The sequence below is a fragment of the Aethalodelphis obliquidens genome, unplaced genomic scaffold (assembly GCF_003676395.1).
Source record: "Aethalodelphis obliquidens isolate GAN/ISIS:26980383/991018 unplaced genomic scaffold, ASM367639v1 scaffold27, whole genome shotgun sequence".
In the NCBI taxonomy this organism is placed as follows: Eukaryota; Metazoa; Chordata; class Mammalia; order Artiodactyla; family Delphinidae; genus Aethalodelphis; species Aethalodelphis obliquidens.
The window spans coordinates 7,449,450-7,470,731 of NW_020837971.1; the positions used below are offsets into that span (position 1 = coordinate 7,449,450).

Genomic DNA, 21,282 nt, shown 5'->3' on the forward strand with positions numbered 1-21,282 from the left:
GTGCCAGATATTTTGAATACTGAAGACAATCAACTATAAATTTTACCAATTTTGAAAGGTGGCCAGTTAGTGACAACAATCTTTCATTTGCCCAGAACTGTCAGGAGAAAAGGGATTGCCTAAGAGTGAAATCTGCTGATGAGTGGCATTTCCAGAAAAGGGAAGCTTTCCCTTTATGTGAATGGTTCACAGAATCAGGTAGCTGAGTGTGAAGCACTGAGATACACAACGGTTAACCAGGATGAGCAATAGGGTAGAAGACAGCAAAAGTGTGAATTCTGTCCATGTGTGCTAGTTATACCTGCTCTGTTTCATGGCAAAGGTTGGCACTCCTAATCTCTTTCCTTTTTGGTACTTACATGTTGAAGTTACTGGAGAAAGAAATGAAGAGTATGAACTCTTATTAAATGCATGCAACCTGACTCAGGACACCTGCTACATAAAAATACTCAAAATCTCTGTTTTCAGACAATGCCCTGAGCACAGGGGTTGGAGCTGCAAAACATGGCTCTGAGGGTACTTTTACCACTAACTGAGGTGTGACATTGTTAAGTCGTAAACATACTGGTTTTCTTACCTACAAAGTGGGAATAGAACCATCTACAGTATGCTTCTACAAGCATTTCTTAAAGAATTAAGAGTGAATAGGAAAATGTGCTGTAAAACGAAAGGCATTTAACATTATTTCTTCCATGCTCTGGTTAGAGCAGATATAAAAAAACAGTACTAGTATAATTTAAAATAATCATTCTTGGTTCTTAAAGAAGAGAAAGGGAACTGGGCAAACCAACTGCATTATGCAATGTTCCAAGACTCCAAATTTAAATACTGCAAGTTACTGGTTTACAAGAATCCTCTGGAATCTTAGATGCATCACTTCACTGTTTCAGGCATCACTTTTTCTTATGCAGAAAACAAGGGTGGAGGATACAATAGATCTCCAATTTCCCTTCTTGCTATGATAATTTTCATCATTACATTCATCTATATATGCCTGGTCAAAAGAACGAGTTAAATGCTTTTGATTAGTTAATGAAAATGAATCGTTATAACTGAGCCGCATCATTCATAAACGCAATTTTACCTGCATCATCTCAACTATATTAAAGTTAGAGGGAAAATAATAATGTTGATAATGTGGCGATTGCTCCAAACATTTCTTTCAATAAGCCTATGACTTGGAACGACACGAGACATGACGATAAATCTTCAATTCCTTCACATGAGTTCTTGTTGCCCATGTGCTTCTCAAAGCATGATTCTATCATGGAGCTGAATGTTATTCTAATGTTTAAATTTAAATACATTATTTTGCACCACATACCCTCAAACTCAAACAGTGCAAGAAAAGAAAAACTTATGTGTTGTATCACTGGAGAAAAGGCTGCTGTCATGATGTCAGTCATTACATAATTTCACATTTGCAGACATACAGCTTTTAACTTACATACATGCAAGGAGTGATGCCACTGAACCCTTAATGGGAATTTAAAAGTTCAGAGTTACATAAAGTACCAAGTCACATCAGGTAACTAGAGAGTGCCTCAACTTTAGAAAAATTAACGTCTGTGGATCCACTTTTAAAATATTAAATTTGAAGAAATTTCTTGGAAAATGCTTGATTTGCATTTATCTAAAAGTATTTCTACAAACAGATACTTCATAACATCTAGTCCTAAGAAACAGAAGGCCTTTAATGTTCTCCATAAAAATCTGTGATTCCATTAAACAATCAGATGGGTGATTAGCGGTAAGTTTTACTACTATGAAATTCAGTTCCATCTTTGTCATAAGCCATTAAATATTTTATAGTAACACTGAGAGAAGCGGGGGATAATAACTATTTTTCCTCAGGGGACCACAAAATAGGGCCTAAGCTGCTGCTGGGAACATGGCTGACTTCAGGGCAGCAACAGCAGCAGAAACTTCTAAGGGGGATGTGACCATGGAGGAACAAAGCGAGGGTGAACTGGACACGGCACAGCTCATGGCACACAAGTTCTTGATTTGTTCACTGTGAGACAGGTATTTGCATCTACAGTGAAAGAGAAGTACACAAAGATGCCACAACAGCAATCAATCCATCAATACACTCGCCCTTCACCTACAAAAGCTCAGGAAAAAATGACAGTCCTAAACTGAAAAGAAAATCACATACGACAAACCAAGGTGTTTATGTATTGTATCACAGGCAGCCAAGCATTCCTCTAGAGAAGTCTTTCCTTTATTCAAACAGACTGTCAAATTAAAACTAATAAGATATGCAAAAAGCAAGCAAGCATTGAATCTCTTTTTCTTAAAAAGACTGAGCTGAGCAACAAAATAAAAATCTTTCTTCCACAATTCTATGTTTAATCCCATCAGACTTGCTTTTCCATAAATGAATATAACTTTGTAGTCAACGTAACTGTAAACCTTCTTCAGCCCAGCATTAAACAGAGGCTCCTCCTGCAAGCTAAGGATTATCCTGACCCTCAAAACAGGATGTCCCTTTTCATCCGGAGTCCAAAGAATACTATCATAAATCACTACTAAACTGTTAAGGGGGGTTGGGGGGAGGCTAGTGAGGGGAAAAGGCTAGTGAGGGGGACAAGAACTGATTTTCAAAATCAGATTTTGTTTTCTGTTTTTGGCCGTGCCATGGGTCATGCAGGACCACCAGGGAAGTCCTTGGTTTTTTTTTTTAAGCTCTGGCTAAAACAATATCAAGAAGAACAAACTGAGAATAACCTGTGTGTGTGTGTATGTGTTGAATACCTTAAACCAAAACAATATCAAGAAGAACAAGCTGAGAATAACCTGTGTGTGTGTGTATGTGTTGAATACCTTAAGCCACGAATTCATCAGATAACACAGACTTGGAAATTTGTCTATCTCATTTTATCTTTCTCTTTAAAACCGAACATTTAGGAAACTAAGTTATTGCTTTTCCTATTAATAAGACACTGTTAAGTTAGTAGAACATTAAAAAGAAGACTTAAAATTTAGTTAAGTGGGGGCCTCCCTGGTGGTGCAGTGGTTAAGGATCCACCTACTAATTCAGGAGACACAGGTTCGATCCCTGGTCCTGGAATATCCCACATGCCGCGAAGCAACTAAACCCATGCGCCACAACTACGGAGCCTGTGCTCTAGAGCCCGCGAGCCACAACTACTGAAGTCCACGCGCCTAGAGCCGGTGCTCCACAACTAGAGAAGCCACTGCAGTGAGAAGACCGCGAACCGCAACCAAGAGTCACCCGTGCTCCCCGCAACTAGAGAAAGCCCATGTGCAGCAATGAAGACCCAAAACAGCCAAAACTAAAACAAATAAATAAATTTATAAAAAATATATATAATTATTTTCTAAATGAAAAAAGAAAGATTAAAACAACAGAGGTCACGGGCATTCTCATCTGAAAATATTATTCAGTGCTTTAAATTTTAAATTAAAGTCAAATAAAATTTAAAATTTATTCTTTGGTCATGAGAGCCACTTATCTGATGCTCTGTAAGGCATGCCTATATTATAGAACCTTCCATCACTACAGAAAGTCTATTGTACAGCACTGGCCTAGAATGTTTTAAATAATTTACAGAAGTGATGCTTTATATATCCACCGGGAAAAGACTTCTGTCACAAATTGTTGATAGAACATTTTGAGACGAACATTTCGTATTTTTAATATTTCATATTCATGATTATCAGGAATCTTGCAATCATGATTAACCATATATAACATAGAAAAAATACTTAAGGTTCAGCAGGCCAACTATCTGTCTTTAGAGTATCTCTACCCATCCAAACAAATAAGGAACCACCCTCTTTTTAAAGCCTTGAAGAAAAACATATTTCATAGCCTCTCTTGGTAATCCTCCCAGAATCAAGGAATTCATCTGCCCTCTCTCACTCAAATGGTAAATACTGCTATAATTTTTCTACCCATTTCCAGAACAGAAGAACAACATTTGGCCACCAACTCTACAGGATATACTGCAACCTTCAATCCTAGAAGAAAAAAAATGCATTTCTTTGAACTTCCTTAAAAGACCTTACTTTATGCCCTAAGGAGCATGTACCTGTTCTCAACATAGGCAGAACACGTCCCTTACTGAAACCTTTCAATGATCCTTGTAAACAACAGCACAGAATTCAAAAACCTTACCACTGCATAGAAGAGTCCTTGCCACCAGAGTACATCATCTCTCTCTCACCTATCTTCCAATCTTTTCCTCCACCTCCTTCCCAGCCTTATGGAATTATTTAGAGCTCCCAGACGGTGCCTCGACATTTCATTTCACTATGACTTCTGCCGTGCTGCTTCCTCCGCCTGCAAGGCTAACCTGAGGACTTGGACTTTAGATTCTGGTCCTCCTGCTCTACACTCCCTAGCCCTACTCTCCCCAAAAGATTCAAACTCCAGCATTTTGTCAAAAGGAAGATCTTGACGAAAAAGGTGATTAAATTTTGCAATAGTCAGTGAATACTTACTGAACATCCACAAGGCTCTGGTTTAACAAGGAAGGTTTGAGAATCTTAATTCCTGTATCTTAAAAAAAATAATAAAACAAAAAGGGAAAACCAACCATCTGTGTTGAATGTTATGTCATCTGTCTGGAGTGAGAAGCTTAGATCATTTAACTTCTTGAAATCTCTTAAAAATTAAGATTCATCAGCATGAACACTAACTACACCCAAGGCATTTATCAATAATAAATGCCTAAGTGAATACAACAGTTGAATGTGTCTTATATCTTGTTAAAGTGGATCGTACTGACCTCACTTTCACTTATGAACAACCCGATGGAAACACCAAAGGGACCACAACAACATTTGGCTTTACTAGAGGGAAGAGGCAAGGAGCAGAGGGACTGATAAGTCGACGCCGCCTGGCATATTGCTCAGAGTCATCTATACAACACTCAAAAAGAGACTAATGTAAGAATCCCAAATCAGCGTGTAAACAAAAAGGTTCATTATACACTGCCAGTGAGAGTGTAAAGCTGCACTTTCTGGAGGCAATTTAACACTCTCTATCGAGAACCTTACAAGTTGGCTTTGTAAGTGATTCCATTTCTAAGGTCAAGACTCAATAAATAAAATTATGGTACATCCATCCATATCATGGAATCAGTCCTGTGCAGCCTTTCAAAATTACAGCATTTAAAAAAAATGATGCTATTGAAGATTACTTAATAACATCAGGAAAACTGCATAAGTGTAAAAAGCTAATTCCAAAATAATTTGTCAGTATGATACTGGGTTTCTTGTTGGTGATGGTGTTATTAATGTTTAAGTAAATCTGCTTAAATTTTATAGGTATACGTTACACTAAGACAAAAATTAAACTTAAATTAATAACCGTGACTTACCTTTAATGATAAAAGCATGGTGCTTTTTGTTTTCTTTTTAATCTGAATTTTCTAAAATGAATAAATGTTATCTTCTGAGATATGTGGGAAAGATTATGTTAAATAATAATAATCGTAATTACGGAAAGTTTGGTTCTCCTGAATAAACTAGTATATTTTCTCCTTACAGATAATAAGAGCAATGTAACGTTTTTTTTTTCTTTAGTTTGGCTGTCGGAAAACATAAAGTCAGATTTGTCAGTCACCTTCAGGAGCTGCACAGCAAACACCACATATCGGGGTGTGCATCTGACTGTCCTCCCTCGAAACCTTCTACCCTGACCTGAATTTTCTCTGATCCTTTTTCTACTGCATTGTAGATATTATTCTAGCTAGCCTAAAATCTTTTTTGTGGAAAGGGATGGAGGCAAAGAGGAAAAAGAAGGAAAGGGGGAAAGGAGAAAAAGGATGAGGTGGCAGTTGTACAAGCAGAACACTGTTCTACCTCTGTAATTTTCAGATTATTTACTAAAGTTTAAGTTCCACCATAATGGGTACGTAATAAATATTTGTAGAATAAATAAATGAAGATAACAACTCCCCAATTTGAGAAATGCATCTCTTTTGGGGGTTCTTCCTACTCTAAACAGTTGATATCTTACTGAATTTTTGGTATCTTAGTATGTGGTTATTAGAGGAGTAGTCACCAGTGCTTTTGCACGTTTGAAATGTCAGAGAAACCCATAAACACATCGCTTAACAAGACAGTTGTTTGACTTGTATTCTATAGATAATGCTTAGTACTCACAGGATTTGAAACTCAGCAAATCTGCGCAGGTCTGTGGTTCACAAATTGTAAATCAATGTGCTACAGTACAGTAGAAGAATGTTTATCATGAACAGAATTTAGATAAGATGCTTTTTTTTTTTTTTTTTTAGATGTTTTTTTTTTTTAAATGACTGGTACAAGTTTGTTTTGTTTTTTAATCTGCACCATCATTTAAAATAAGAGATGTTACAAGAAAAGCAAATTTTCAACTTTTCCTAAAAATCACAAGAACTGGCACAACTTGGTCTGTATTTCAACATGGCAGTTATCAGCAGAAGCTGTCACCTCTTTAGATGGGGTTGTGGTCTCCAGGTTGCCAGAGTCCCCAAGAGGCCCTCATCGCTCATTTATACTGGCCGTCGGGAGACAACTGTGTTTGTAACTCTGCACACCACAGCACTAGTCTTAATATAAGTTCCCCCAAAATGCAATTACTGGTTATTTGTAATTCTTTCAAAGAGTGCCAATGGCCTCCCACCATAGAGTCGTCCATGATACAGTAACTCAGCACTGCACACCCAAGAAAACGACCAAGGTATGTCAGGGTTAAAGCCACCCACCAAAGCCTCTTCTGCTTTTGTGCTGCCGTTGCTGCTCCCTGATTTCCCAATAACTGAGTGGCTAGTACACAGCAGCTGCTGATAAATGTTGGATGGATGAATGGAGGATGGATAGATGACAAATGTAATCTATACTAAAATTAGTCTTAATTTCTTCCAACTACTGGCACATAAAGAATTCTGCCTCAAAGGGAATCTGCAATATGATTATTTAGAGCTATTTTTTATTGGTGTCATTGTTATTCTTATAATAGCTGCTCACATTTGTTCAAAACTTCCCTGAACAACCATTTTGGGGGAAGGGGGTTCCCAAAGTGAAGAAGTGCCACTGCTGGTATATAAAATAATCTTAGGTGATACTTTGGACTAGGTATTGAATCACATACTGAGAAAACTACTCCTTTCCCAAGTTTCTTTAAATCCTTCTAAGTATATCAAAGAGCAAGTCTCACTTTGGTGCTAACACATAACTTAAGTGCTTTTATGACACTGGCCAATTTAATTTCCCTTGTAAACAGAGGGAGCATACGGCTCAGGCCTGAAGCTTTTATCAGACAACAGAATCTAGACAGGATTTAACCATAACTGTTTTTAAAGGCAAATGATACGTTTCTCCCGTTCTGGTAGTGATAGAAAGATTCCCTTTTAAAGAAAATTAACATTTAAAGAGCATTATAAAATTTTATGTCGTATGTATTTTATCACAGTAAAAAAATAAACAAAAAAAGATATTAAGTAAATAACAGTAGAGGGTGGAGTGCAACCATGACAAAGCACCAAGATGATATTCAAAATACTGACATTTGGGAAATAAAAGGCTGTATCGTTTGATGTTACCAGTATGGCGCAAAGATGGAAAGTGTTCAGATTTACTTTACTTTCTATTTTACATTAAAACAAATGTAAAAAAAAAGAAAAAATACATATATATATAAAATAAACTGTGCATTTTTATGGTGATAGAAAAACCTAAGATTTGTAATCTTGACAGTTCGTAAGAGTTAAATTAGCTTATGACTATACTTGACCATATGATTATATATATATAATTGACTATCTATAACAATATATGGCTATAATTTATTAATCTATGCCAATACCGTAGAAATAGATATCTCCCTATAACGTAAAAAGTCTTCCCACAAAGTTCATAATTTATAAGCTGCAAATGATGACATAAAATAAAAATATTTTGTGCTGAGAGCACTTCTATATTTAAGATCATAAGTTGGGGCGAATAGTAAGTAAACCAGTAAGAAGACCAAATGTCACCAATACTCCCCACTGTCAAACAGCAGCTGTGACAAATGCTGCAAAGGAGAGATGCATCATTCTGTAACGGTTATAACAGGTGTAATTTGACCTAGGCAGGGCTTCCTTGAGATGAGAAGGCTGGGAGCAGCAAAACAGCAAGGCAGGGGGAACATGACCAAAGTCAAGGAGTCTGAGTCTAGGCTGGAGAGTATAGGTGCTCAATGGCCCAGGTATGGAGTTTACCTTTATGCCAAGAACAATGGGAAGACAGCAGAAGAGTTTGTAAAGTGGAGTTACCTACCTGAGCAGATCTGCATTCTGAAAGGTTTGCTCTGGCTGTAACGTGGCAAGCCTCCCAAGAGGCATCAGGAAACAGAATCAAAGTTTAAACAGGTTACAAACTAACAAAATAATTCAGGAACTGCATCTAGACCAAAACATACCAAAATGTCATAATTTCTTCGTCAGATCTGTGTGGCCTACCCGCATCAAGAGTTTTAAAGGAGAGAGGACTGAAGCTCCAGGGAGGGGTTCTCAGGGTGGGGTGGCTGAGTACCAACAACTGCTAGGTTCTGGTCACTTCCCTGCTTCCCAGTCCAAGCTTGTCTTTTGTATGTTTTACCCGAGAGGTTTCTAATAAGGGTCAACTGAAGAAATGGTTTTGTTACTGAAACCAAATCTGAAAACTGATGTTAACACCCGTGGCCTCTAAGACCCAGGTAAAAGACTAGACTAGAAGCAGTCTGTGGGAGAGCAGTACCTCAGATGACTACACCCTATGGTTCCTGTTTGGTCTAAACTTCTCATTGTGATCTTCTTCGTAAGAGATGGTACTCGGAAATAGTCCCCTATTTGCTTCTAATCCTCCTCCAAAAGGTTCAAACTCTGGGTCACCCTGGCACACCAACCAGAATGCTACAAGAGAAAGGAGGAAAGGAGGGAAGGGAAAAGGAAAGGGGAGGGAAGAGAGAAAGAATACACAGTACCAGGTGGCAAGGCCTTGGAGCACAGCTGGTGAGGGTGCAGACTGGCACGTTCACTCTGTAAAGCTGGCAATACCCACCGAAGCTCAGCAATGGCGCTCCCAGGAACGACATGCAACAGAAATGGTATGCAAAGGTTCATTCGCCAAAAGACATGTATACAAAGGCTCGCAGAAGCACTATTCCTAAAAGCCACCACCTGCAAACATCCCACATGCTCATCAACAGAATGGATTATCTACTACTGTGAGGTATATTCCTATGGTGAATACTGTACAGCAATGAGACTGAGTCAATTACAGCTACACATGAAAACACGGATGAATCTCACATAGGTAACATCAGGAGAAGATGGACCAAAAGACTACACAGAGGGTTTCTGTTTATATATAATACTCAAAAACAGATAAAACAACTGACTAGGGGCTTCCCAGGTGGCGCAGTGGTTGAGAGTCCGCCTGCCGATGCAGGGGACACGGGTTTGTGCCCCGGTCCGGGAGGATCCTGCATGCCGCGGAGCGGCTGGGCCCGTGAGCCGTGGCCGCTGGGCCTTCACGTCCAGAGCCTGTGCTCCGCGGCGGGAGAGACCGCAGCAGTGAGAGGCCCGTGTACCGGAGGAAAAAAAAAAAAAAAAAAACTGACTAGTCATGTGCAGAAATAATCTCAATTTCTACCTTAATACTAAAGCCCAAAATTAATTACAGACTTAAATATGAAGAGCTGAAAACTTCTAGAAGTAAGCATAGCAAAAACCTTAGTGACCTTGGGCTTGGCAAAGATTTCTTAAATACAACACATAAACCACAAACTACACAAGAAAAAAAATCAATAAACTGAATTTTATAATGATCTGTGATCTATGCACTTTCCCATCTACAATTTAAATATTACAAAATATTAAATAAAAGCAGAAGAAAGCATAAAGACTGAATAGATGGAAGACAACCCAGTCAGCCACTGTCAACTCAGCTCACCACTCAAGAAAGACTACATCTCAAATACTTCTATCCTGCAAATACAGAAACAAAGCCAAGAGTGGCAGAGTTGAGGGGTGGAAAAGGAAAAAACAGTTATCATTAGCTGCCCGTCCTACCCTTTGAGTTGGAATGGGAAGGGGACAGGTCCAATGAAAAAAGCATCTGTTATAAAATTTGGCTCTCCTCCCACGACTACTCTTAATTCACCACAGAGACATGGAGGAAAATATACTCAACATAAGAGCAAATAAAAGACACCTTGATCCTGGATCATTTTCCACTGAACATCCTTTACTTTCTTCTCTCTTCATCTGGTCCCATCCTTATTTATTTATTCTCTCCCTTCTGTTCTCCTGATTCTTCCAGACTTCTCTTTTTGCTTTCTGCAACCATGCATTACTATCATATGTCTTTTTCTCTTCACTGAAGAGGCTCCAAATTAAGAAAAGGAATTAAAATATATACAGAAAAATAGCACAGGTTCTTTATGTTATTTCAAATGCCCTTATACTGGGGGAGGGGCAACATACCAATCTCATCACTTCTCACCAATTCTGTTTATATAGCATTGGTAGAATATAAGCCACAGCATAATTATTTTTATGATACTTTCTCCCTCTCCCTTTTTCTCTTCTTTAAAAGGTAGCTAGCAACTTGTCAAGTCAACTATGTGCTAGCTATGTGGGATGCTAAAGATATAGGATACTACTTCATATCTATTCCAGTATAAGGACCCCTTTTAACACCAAAAAATGTCAAAAACACATACACAACAAGAGATGATCCTTTTAGTATCCGTTCCCTGAGAAAATGCAATCCTACAAAGGCACCGATATTTCATTAACTTTTGACTAATTGTGAACCTTATTAATCACAACATCCATTCACATTTTACAATAGCAGATGTGAGCAATGCTCAGTGTGAATGCAGATTCTCAGCTTCTCAAGCCCCTTATCTCAGGACCTCCTCAACCCTCCATGGACTCAGCCTAGATGGACTGGGAAGCATAGCTCTCAGCACTCTGGGCTCAACTCTTCTGTATTAAGTATTGTCTGATTTTGTTCATGATTCACTGAAGAAGCAGTAATAGCGTTTGAAAAAATTTGAGGCAGAGTGAAGTGTTTTCTGTTCACTCAGGACCTTTCTGGGAATGATTTAATCAGAGACTCCCTACAGCACACTCCGCTTTCTCCTCTCTTAGAACTAGTATCTGAAAATGTTTAATAAATGATTACTACCTTTCTTCCAGCTCTTACCATTATTACTATACGCCTCTTCCCCACCTACTCTAACCCCATAAATTTCCACATCCCTGGAGTGTTCTAGCTAGGAAAAGGTAAGAGGAAACAAAAACTTGAAAAACCTAACTAATTTTTGCATCAAATAAATTTTTACGGCTTTTTTTTTTTACACTAAGTAGCGGCAGATGAAGAACTAAAATTATGCTCGACCCTTGTCTCTACCATGGTTTAAGCTGAATATAATCCATCTATCCAACAGCAGCTCAATTAAAAGGAAAATATTCACTATAGGGTTTATTCCTAAAATCTGCAGAAGGGCACTCTCTTGCAACAGATATGTCTTCCTCTTAACTGGCAATAACATACAAATCAGGCTCATTTGTTTTTTTTATTCATTCAATAATGTTCTCTGTCCTTAATTTTAAAAATGGGTAAGTTGACATTTTTCTCTCTCTCCAAAATATAAAACCAAAAACTAAATTACAACTTTTGTCACCCCACTGTTTTTTGTCTATGAGTCAGCCATTCGGAAAAGAAGTGCTCCACACCTCCCCTGCTAAATGATATTCAATGGACACCCCTCCATTCTGTTAAAGGTTAAAAAAAAAAAAAAAAAAGAATTTATATTTCAAGGTGGTATTGTAATTTGTTAAGATAACATATTTTTGGGGCTTCCCTGGTGGTGCAGTGGTTGGGAGTCCACCTGCCGATGCAGGGGACGCGGGTTCGTGTCCCGGTCCGGGAAGATCCCACATGCCGCGGAGCGGCTGGGCCCGTGAGCCATGGCCGCTGAGCCTGCGCGTCCGGAGCCTGTGCTCCGGAACGGGAGAGGCCACAACAGTGAGAGGCCCGCGTACCGGGGGAAAAAAAAAAAACATATTTTCTAATTCAGGTCACAAAAAAACTTCAAAACTCCATTACAATATAACTTAAATCATATTTGTATGTATTCTCAATGAATGATCCTTAAGAGTCTACAAAAATAAAGTCTGTTTTGCTTTTCCCATTTTATAATATTGTCTGAAAAAAAAATAATTCAACCACTACCAGCTGTCACAGGACTAGCAATTCTCATTAAGCGGGTGAAAAATATGAGATGGAAAGACTATTATGAACATCACATCACTGTTTATATATCACATTTTGTACTTAAAAACATCGTTCCTCCACTCGGTTCTCTGAGATATCATATCAAACGATCACTCTAGGGGACTTCCCTGGTGGTGCAGTGGTTAAGAATTCACCTGCCAATGCAGGGGGAGACGGGTTCGAGCCCTGGTCCGGGAAGATCCCACATGCTACGGAGCAGCTGCGCCCGTGCGCCACAACTGTTGAGCCTGTGCTCTAGAGCCTGCGAGCCACAACTACTGAAGCCGGTGCGCCTGGAGCCCGTGCTCTGCAACAAGAGAAGCCACCGCAATGAGAAGCCCGCGCACCGCAATGAAGAGCAGCCCCCGCTCACTGCAACTAGAGAATGCCCGCGCACAGCAATGAAGACCCGACACAGTCGTACATACATACATACAAACATAAGATCATGCTATACTGCAGACAGTGAACAAAAATCAATCGTGACAAATGATAACTTGGTTTCCCACAAGTAGCTTCTCCCCTCTTTAAAGAAAAACAGGGTCTCTTTATCCTTTTTACCAAAAAATACGTGGGAATACTGACTATAGGTAAATGCCAGATATCTTTAAGACTCATGCCATGCTTCAAATAACTATTTAAAATAAAACAAAGACTTTAAAAATTTAGGTGATTAGAGAACAAGGAATTGCAGAATGTGGTGGTAATGTTACATGATACTATAAAACTATTAAATTGCTGGGGCAAATATAGTCTTCCTAAGCCATGAATGTTTTTTTTTAAATTCAGATTCTTGTTTTTCAAGTTCTTCCAAATAAAATAAAAAGACAAATGACCATGATTGTATAATTTATTTAAAGGAGGGGGAGAAAAGAGTAATTTCTATTTTTAATATTTCTACATTAATAAAACAACTTCTATGTTGGCAAAGTGTTGGCTTAGCCATAAGCTACATTTATACCCATTAAGTCAGCATATCACAATTGCCAAATATATGTGTAAGCATCCCCCAAAAGAGTAACAAACAAAGCAAGCAAGCTCTGGTAAAAAGTGTATAGAGTTGTCATAAGCACAGTGGCAGATTTCTAAACTTTAAAATCATGTCTGCATTCATCCTCCCTTTTCATCAAATTTAACCACAGGAGCTTAGGTGAAACAATAATAATAATTTTTAAATAAATATATGTAATCACCAATTATTTTAGAATCTTTCCTTATAAGAGTGTATTTTAACTACAAAAACCTCACCCATTCCTAACTTGTTTCTCAATAAAATTCACCCATTCTGTTTAACCTTCAATTTCTCAATAGAGAACACATGCTACTCAAAAAGCCAACGTAATTATTGTTGTAATGCCATTAAGAATGCTCTTCCTAGTAACAAAACTCTAATATTACAGTTGGTACCCGGTACGTTCACTATTTACACCACCATCCTCTCCCCTTCCCATCACCACCATTTTACTGGCAGAATATTCACAAGGCTGAAGGTTGTTTTTCATCTCAGCAAAGAGAATGCTTAAAATGGGATGGCTAGCCACAAACCAGAAGTTAGAAGCTACATAAAAATAAACACAAATGTGTCTAAATTTTTCTATGTTCAACCTCTAAAGAAAGCAGTAACATCCTTCCTTATTCATAATTCCCTAAATTAAAGCCAGGAGCCTTTCACCCAATTATACTAATAAATTGATTTAATGTCATCATTTTGCCATCACATCATGTTCTCCATACACTAGTGTACTACAATTAAATTCATTTTACCATGCTGGGTTCTTCACCTCCTATTTTCTTTCCAGGGTTTTTCCTATATCATTCTTTAACTACCAAAGCATTTCTCCATAATATTTTCCTAAATATTAAATCTATGAACAAAAAGACAACCCTGAAGACTAACCAGGGAAAAGATAAATCAACACACCTTAATACAAAATACCAACATTACGTATAAACTATTAGGCAACCAACAGAATGGTAAGCATCAACTGTATGCCCAAGAACCTCAATTTAAAATATTATGTAGTAGAAACAATTTTGGTAAACAGAAGTGAACACACATTTACATATCAAAATAGGCAACTATAGACCCATTTCTGACTTGAGAGAAACATATCTTAATTCTGTTTATTAAGTAAAATAGGCATTTTATGAAAATATCTCCTTAGAGGTATAATCATTCGATTGACAGATAAAATAATTGCTTTAAAAATACTTCTGAGTCATTTTGTCCTTACCTGCAGGCATGAACCATTACTGCATGCAGTGACTGTTCCATTTCCTAGCACAGACTTGAAGAAGCATCATATCTCTCTTTCAGAATGTGACTAATATGTGGGTTTGCAATTCCTAAGCTATTTACAAATGGCACTCCCTTTCCACATAAGAAAATATTTAATACAACCGAAAGCTAAGTATTTTTAACCTAGATCTTACAAACAATATTGGTAATTTTGTGTAGCAACAACCTCAAAATACAGGAAACAAACCTAGTACTAGTATTTCCTTAAAGAATGCAAGATTTCTGTTTATTTTTTAGCTAAGTATATTATTTTTTAAAGCCTTCAACAGCTGTCACACACGAACCACCAGTCTGCTGTGTTATGGTGTGCATGCTGCAGCTGATTAGGCTTCACTATTTTTTTTTAAATCAATTAGCCTTTGTAAAAGCAGAACAGCTTACCGAAATACACGTCTTCAAAACAGCACAATGACCAGCATGCAATACGATAGGTTATATAGCAAACTTGACAAGAAAAAAATACACCCTGATTTGTTTCTTAGCAATGCTACACCATTAATTGTTCATGCAAGAGATGTAGCTGTACCTTTCTGAAGAGGACGACTTCTCAGAGTTAACTGACATCAGCAGCTCAATCTTCTGCTTGATTTCTGGAAAAATCAGAAAATATTCACAACCAAGATTGCCTGCCCTTGCTTTCAAGCCTTATATCAAGAGATTTTTCTTCCCTAATCCCTTTTGTTCAAAATGAGGCCACAAGATTCGCAGTACTTCTGTTAGGACTGGGATTCAATGGTGCTCTAAAGGGAAAAAGCTCCAGAGGCATCAGGCCTTGCTAAACTATGCACATGACTGTTTATGAAAGCAGGAAGTACCATTTCTTTCAAGCAGAGGGGTGTTTTCTTTTTTTTAAGGTAGAACTAGCATGGCTCTACAGGAAGATTTTTAAATGCATCAAATTAAAATACAAACCAAAAATGCTAACAACTAGATTGAACATACCAGATAATTTAAGAAGTCTTGGTAATAAAGTTACAGACTGTAATAAACAGATAGGCAACCCTTGGCTACTTCTATTTCATCAGCCCTGAAAAATATGGTTCAGTGAATCATTTTTATCACTTAAGAATGAAATATTAAACCAGAATCCCAATTTTTAGACTAAAAATATTTTAATCTGCTATAATTTATTGATTGTCTTTAAAGATACATTTATATCTACTCCCTAACTCCTTTAGAAAAACACTTCTGTTTTACACCTTAATTTTCCCCTCCTCCTTCGCAGTACAGCACAAGTGAACAGCAACACCCAGTTACCAAGCAGATAATATACTTGTCCTTTTAGGAGAGGACTGACAACGCTATCTACAACAGAAATGTAAGCGCCAATTCAATTTAATTAAAAGATCATTGCCGATACTGATTCGGAAAAAAAAAGATTATAGACAAAAAGGGAAGGTGAGGTAAAAATAAGAGAGGAAAAAGAGAAGGAAAAAAAACCTAACACATTTCCTTTAAAATATTAACCATTAATATAAAGCACATAATTTTACATGAATAAAACTGATGTGGTCCTATTATCTAGACTATTTCACATATAAAGCTGTTTTCCTATTTGTAAATGTGTTTTCCTATTCAAAATCTTAAGAATTCACATAACAAATATAAAGCACAATCCCACTAAATCTATAGGCAGTTTCAGGATTTCAAAGTAGACCTCAATAGTTTGGGGTTTTTTTTTAAATGGTAAAACAAATTTTAATTTTTAAGAATCTTGATTCTAGAAATCCAAGGAATATGAAATGTTAAGGGAAAAAAGGAAAATAATTAGTTGCATAAAATACAATGGGCCTGTACAGAAATAATATCCTCTCAGTGTTGTTAAAATAAGAGTTTTTCCAAATTTTTTAAGCTAACAACTTCATCCAATGGGCATTATAAAGCTGGCATGAATATCTAATGAGAGCATGGACTCTACCACAGGCTACAGCCAAACTACCACTGGGGAGAGCATATAGCACAGTGGTGAAATTGAGATGATGATAATGAAACTTACCTTGAGGAGTCTTACGTGGATTACAGAGCCTGGCACCTGGTGCCGTAGTGAATGCTCAGTAACGCCCCGTTTAAAAAGACCATGGCATTTAAGAACTCAGGCTCCAGGATCCGCCGCCAAGCAGCCTAGGATTTGAAAGCAGGCTTCTCTATCATTTTTAACAGCCATATGACCTTGGGGAAATAAACTCTCTAAGCCTCTATCTCCTCTCCTATAAAATGGGGATAATAATTCTACATGAAGGGCTGTTGTAAGGACTTAATGACATAACCCATGAAAGGCATGTAGTGTTGTACTTGGCACGTAGTAATAAGCCCTCACTGCCTAGCAAAGGATGGGATCCTAAATAAATATTTGTTGAATGACCTAATGAAGTATACTAGGTCTGTCCCATTTTAAAGAGCTTTTCTATAGTTTTAATCCACCTTCTCCTTCTTACTACCAACCTTAACATTCACCTTTTTATCACCGTAGTATTGATATTATTATATGTGGAAATTAAACTTTAACCTGTGTCTCAGCCTTCCTTTCCAGAGGAATTATTCTCGGTTTATCAACTAGCCACCGCAGGAATGAGGTGACACTTGAATTCTTCTTCACTGTGGCAATTTTTCATTCCAAAAAGACAGAAAGTTCACACTTCAGGGTATCTCTATAATATCTGTGCACTTAAGCTGAAAGTCCCCAAGATTAAACTGCATAGCTCTAATGAAGTATATGCCCATCTTACACATATTAGAAAGAAAAGTTAAAGCTCTAAACCATTTTCTGGCTGGTGACTTTGGAAGCTACAAACCAAAAAGGTTTCAAATAATTCATGGAAAGGTTTCCAACATGATTTTCACATTTTTTTTTTCAAACCTTCAGATCTGTTTATAGCTCCAGAAGGACTGAAAGGTTCAGGAATGTTCACAAATACCACATTAACATTGTATCCACTGAGGGCCATGCATTCCCTCTACACTCCTATCTAATCCTTATCAATACCAGCCAAGGGTCTGAATACTCCCCATGTTCATTCTACCACAATAAACTCCACAGTCCTGGGGGGCTTTGATGTTCATGTCAATATGATTCCAAACACCCTTGGTTAAGGGCCTTGGGCTCCTCAATAGTGTCCTGAACCTCTGATCACCTGAGTCATCTACTACCATGACCACACGTAGGATGCTCTCCTACACACACTGCAAATACGTCCCCCAAATTAGTTGTTTTTCTGTATCTATACTGGATATTTCACAGTATCCAGGGCCCTATACTTTATTTTTCTGCAATTAATCCCACCAGTCTTTTCCTTTACGCATTACGGTTTTCCTGTTAAACTCACATTTCCTTATTTCACAAATAAATAAGTAGTACCTATATCTCTAATACTTCATTTTCTACTCAATAACATGAGTTTGAAGACTCCTGGAACACTTAGGGTCCACAGTTGAACCAATCCCTAAGAACCCTGACAAGGAATAGCAGTGAACAATAACTACTACCAAAACATAGTCCAGTAAAGGAGGTGCTTCAAAGATTCAGACCCTAGAAGAGAAACTGGGCAGTCCTGAATCCACCTAGAATCCTAAGAGCATTAGCAAAATAAGCGTAACACAGGGCTCCCATGGAGAGGATCCGCTACCGTGTCCTTTAAGATCACTAAACACCGAGCATGAGCTCACAAAGGACGCTTATTTTTATGACATGGAAATTAAATAAGACATCATAATTGGGCAAACAGTTCTACCTAAACTCGTAGACCTACGTCCTTTTAACATCGGTGTTATTCTAACAGATTTACTAAATTTCCTCTCACTTGGCAAATTTGGAGCCATTTCAGGCTACAAGAAACAGGTACGTGCTCAGGTTACTTCAGGTGACAGGATAATACAGCAAGAATACATCTAGAAGTTAAGAGGAGGAAAAAAAATGCCTCAGTAGGCCTCAGAACCAGAATCCTGTTCAGAAGACGGGGCAGCTCTTGAAACCCAGTTACAATACCAAGTGCTCTGAGGGACTGTTCTCCACCTTAACCTTTCCCCATCCTGGCGGTCAAAACCTCTGACCCTAATTCCATTTCTCCCTTCGCTACCAACTCGTAACTACTTCTCTTTACTTCACATGTTCACAGATTCTACTGCCTTGGAATGCATACTTATGGCCTTCTCTCACCTTAAGCGAGTATCTTTAAGGGGCTCCTGCTTAAGCTCGCAAGAAGGCCTGCAGACACTTTTCCTGCTCAGGTGTCAATCCATGATACTACCATCTGGGACCAAGTATTGAGGTCCTGACTCAAAATTCAAGAGACTGACACAAAAGAGACTCTTCATAAAGGGACAGGAGTAAAGCAAGCTCTCTGAGCCATCTAGGAAGATCAATGATTAACTGCTCCCAACATACTGAAGATCAGTCTAGCCTAAAAAGGAGTCCCTGTTATCCCAGCATTCATTATTCAAGTTTTCTTTGTGATGAGAATGCACAGAAAAGCAAAAATTGTGCAAAAAATGACCACTGATAAACTGACCATTCAAACAACTGTCCCTGATATTCACCAGCCTCTACCCCCATCCATCAAATGCCTTCTCTGTTCAGTCTCTCACTGATGGTCATACAGCCCAACAATTCAAACAAAATGCAAGGCCAGAGCAAAGTGAACACTGAAAATCTGAAACAAAGGATGGAACTTTAGACAAAGATGACGGACAATACTAAAGAAATGTTAGAATCCCAGGCAAACCCACTGACAAATGACAATATAGAAAGGAGTTAAGAAGGTTAGTAATTGTTAAGAGTAATCAACAAGGACAATAATATGCTAAGTGTCTCAGGAATGATAGTGGGGGAAAATAATAATACTCTTAAATAGTCTGCAAAAATATCCAACATTACAATTGCATTACTACTTAAAAGATATCCAGTCACATTATTACAGTCACCCCCTGGTATTCATGGGGTAGGGGGGGCTGATTGGTTCCAGGACTCCCACCCCCACCCCCTACCCACTGCTGATAACAAAATCCACAAATGCTCAAGTCCCTTATATAAATGAGGTAGTACAGGCAGCCCTCAGTATCCATGGATTCAGAACCCACAGGGATCAACTGTATATAAAACTTAATACGAATATGTATGTCAGAAACAATCAGCACTTGATACACTCTTCCTTCTAAAACTCAGTAAAACTCAGTACATATTTTTCAACTACAGCTTGAACTTTTGTTAAATAAAATAAGCTTACTTCTAAAACCTGATTTTATTTTTCAAAATAAAGTCTCAATTTCACCCGCCTTCCTTAAAAGCAGTCTTTTTCTGGTATAAATTTCCTCCTGCTATAGTTCCAAAACAGTATTACTTTATGTTCCTGAATATAGTACAATGCCAACCAACAACAATATGTATGCTCCAAACTCTACAATGGGGCGGGCTGGGGTGGGGGTGGGGGGGAATTGGTGGGGGATTGGAGGAGGAGGAGAAGAAGGTGGTCTCAGGCTGGTTAGGTTTCCGGCTTAAAACTTTCAAGGTAGCTAATGCTGCCACTTACAAGAAACTTCACTTCCTAAAGAAAATGTTTTCCTCTGTCAGTTTTAAAATTATTATTCTGAGTGCAACTTATAACCCCAAAGAAATGCTAGTTTAAAAGGAAAGACTTGTTATTGATTTCCAAATCCTAGTAAGGAAAGTGGGTCAATCCCCTAAAATTGGGATTCCCCTTCTCACCCACCCCCTGGAAGCCACCAAGCAAGAAGGCAGACAAAAGAGACCAATGCTAGGGTTGTGTCTGCACCAGGCCAAGACCCCAGATCATCCATCCTAACACTGTATGGAGCACCATAAAACTTTAAGTTCATCACACAGTACTTGTTACCGATGCTTCGTTATTTTTATGTTGAGGAATTTCAGAAACAAATACAAAACTGCATTAAAGTGTGAAAATATGAATGTTGAAATAAATTCCTATTTCTATTAGCCTCACCATCAATGACTTCTATTAGCAATGAAATGTAATGAAATCAATCCCTGAAAACTGTCTACAGGTTTCTCACCACAGCAGAGTATCATTAATAGTTAATCTAGCCACTAAACAGAACAAAGGCACTCTTAATCCTCGCTCTGTTGGGGAGACAGAAGAAGTAACACAAGTTCTTAGATAACTGAGCTGTTACACTCAGGGTGAGATCCAATGCTCTATTCACCATGAAATCAAGTTTTAAAACATTCTCTATTTTATACTTACAAAATAATTATCACCTGTACATTTTACTGGTATAATATATGAATTTTAGAAATTATATCAGAGAATAGTAATCAGAAAAAGGAAGTATTTTTATAATGCTAACCTAAAGATAGTTTTTCTTACTAGATATTAATATACAACTGAAACTACTCGGTTCTCTAAAATTATGACTTACAATGTCCTAAATTAAGACTGTTTAATTTCATTTACAATTTTGGCACATAAAGAACTCTGGGTTCACCAAAGAAGTCAAGGCCCACTCAACCATCTTAAAAAGAAAATTCACTATCTTAAGAGGTGACAAAATTATTGTGCAAGGTTTATTTATATGTGTAAGAAAACAAGCCATATCAAAATGTGTGCGTATAAGGAGGAATTAGTGTCCCCAACTCCTAACCAACATTAACTTTCAAACTTAGGAACTGAAATTTATGTGATATAGTCCAATTTTTCCACCTTTCTATACTCCTTCAGTAAGAACAGGTACTGAGCTAGGTGTTACCT

The 21,282-nt window shown here is 37.9% G+C and overlaps 1 protein-coding gene across 13 annotated transcripts in view; it reads right to left on the reverse strand.

Annotated features, from left to right (window-relative positions):
* Positions 1-21,282, reverse strand: part of SRPK2 (SRSF protein kinase 2) — a 243,231-nt gene that overhangs the window by 114,101 nt on the left and 107,848 nt on the right. For 3 of the 13 annotated variants that reach the window (XM_027123853.1, XM_027123849.1, XM_027123855.1), the window contains exon 3: positions 15,090-15,153. The exons of 8 other annotated variants lie outside the window; for them this stretch is intronic. In XM_027123853.1, coding sequence (XP_026979654.1) covers positions 15,090-15,153 — 64 coding nt within the window. Of the gene's footprint in view, positions 1-15,089; positions 15,357-21,282 lie in introns of those variants that run through there. 2 more of the 13 variants (XM_027123858.1, XM_027123857.1) reach the window with 1 other exon arrangement.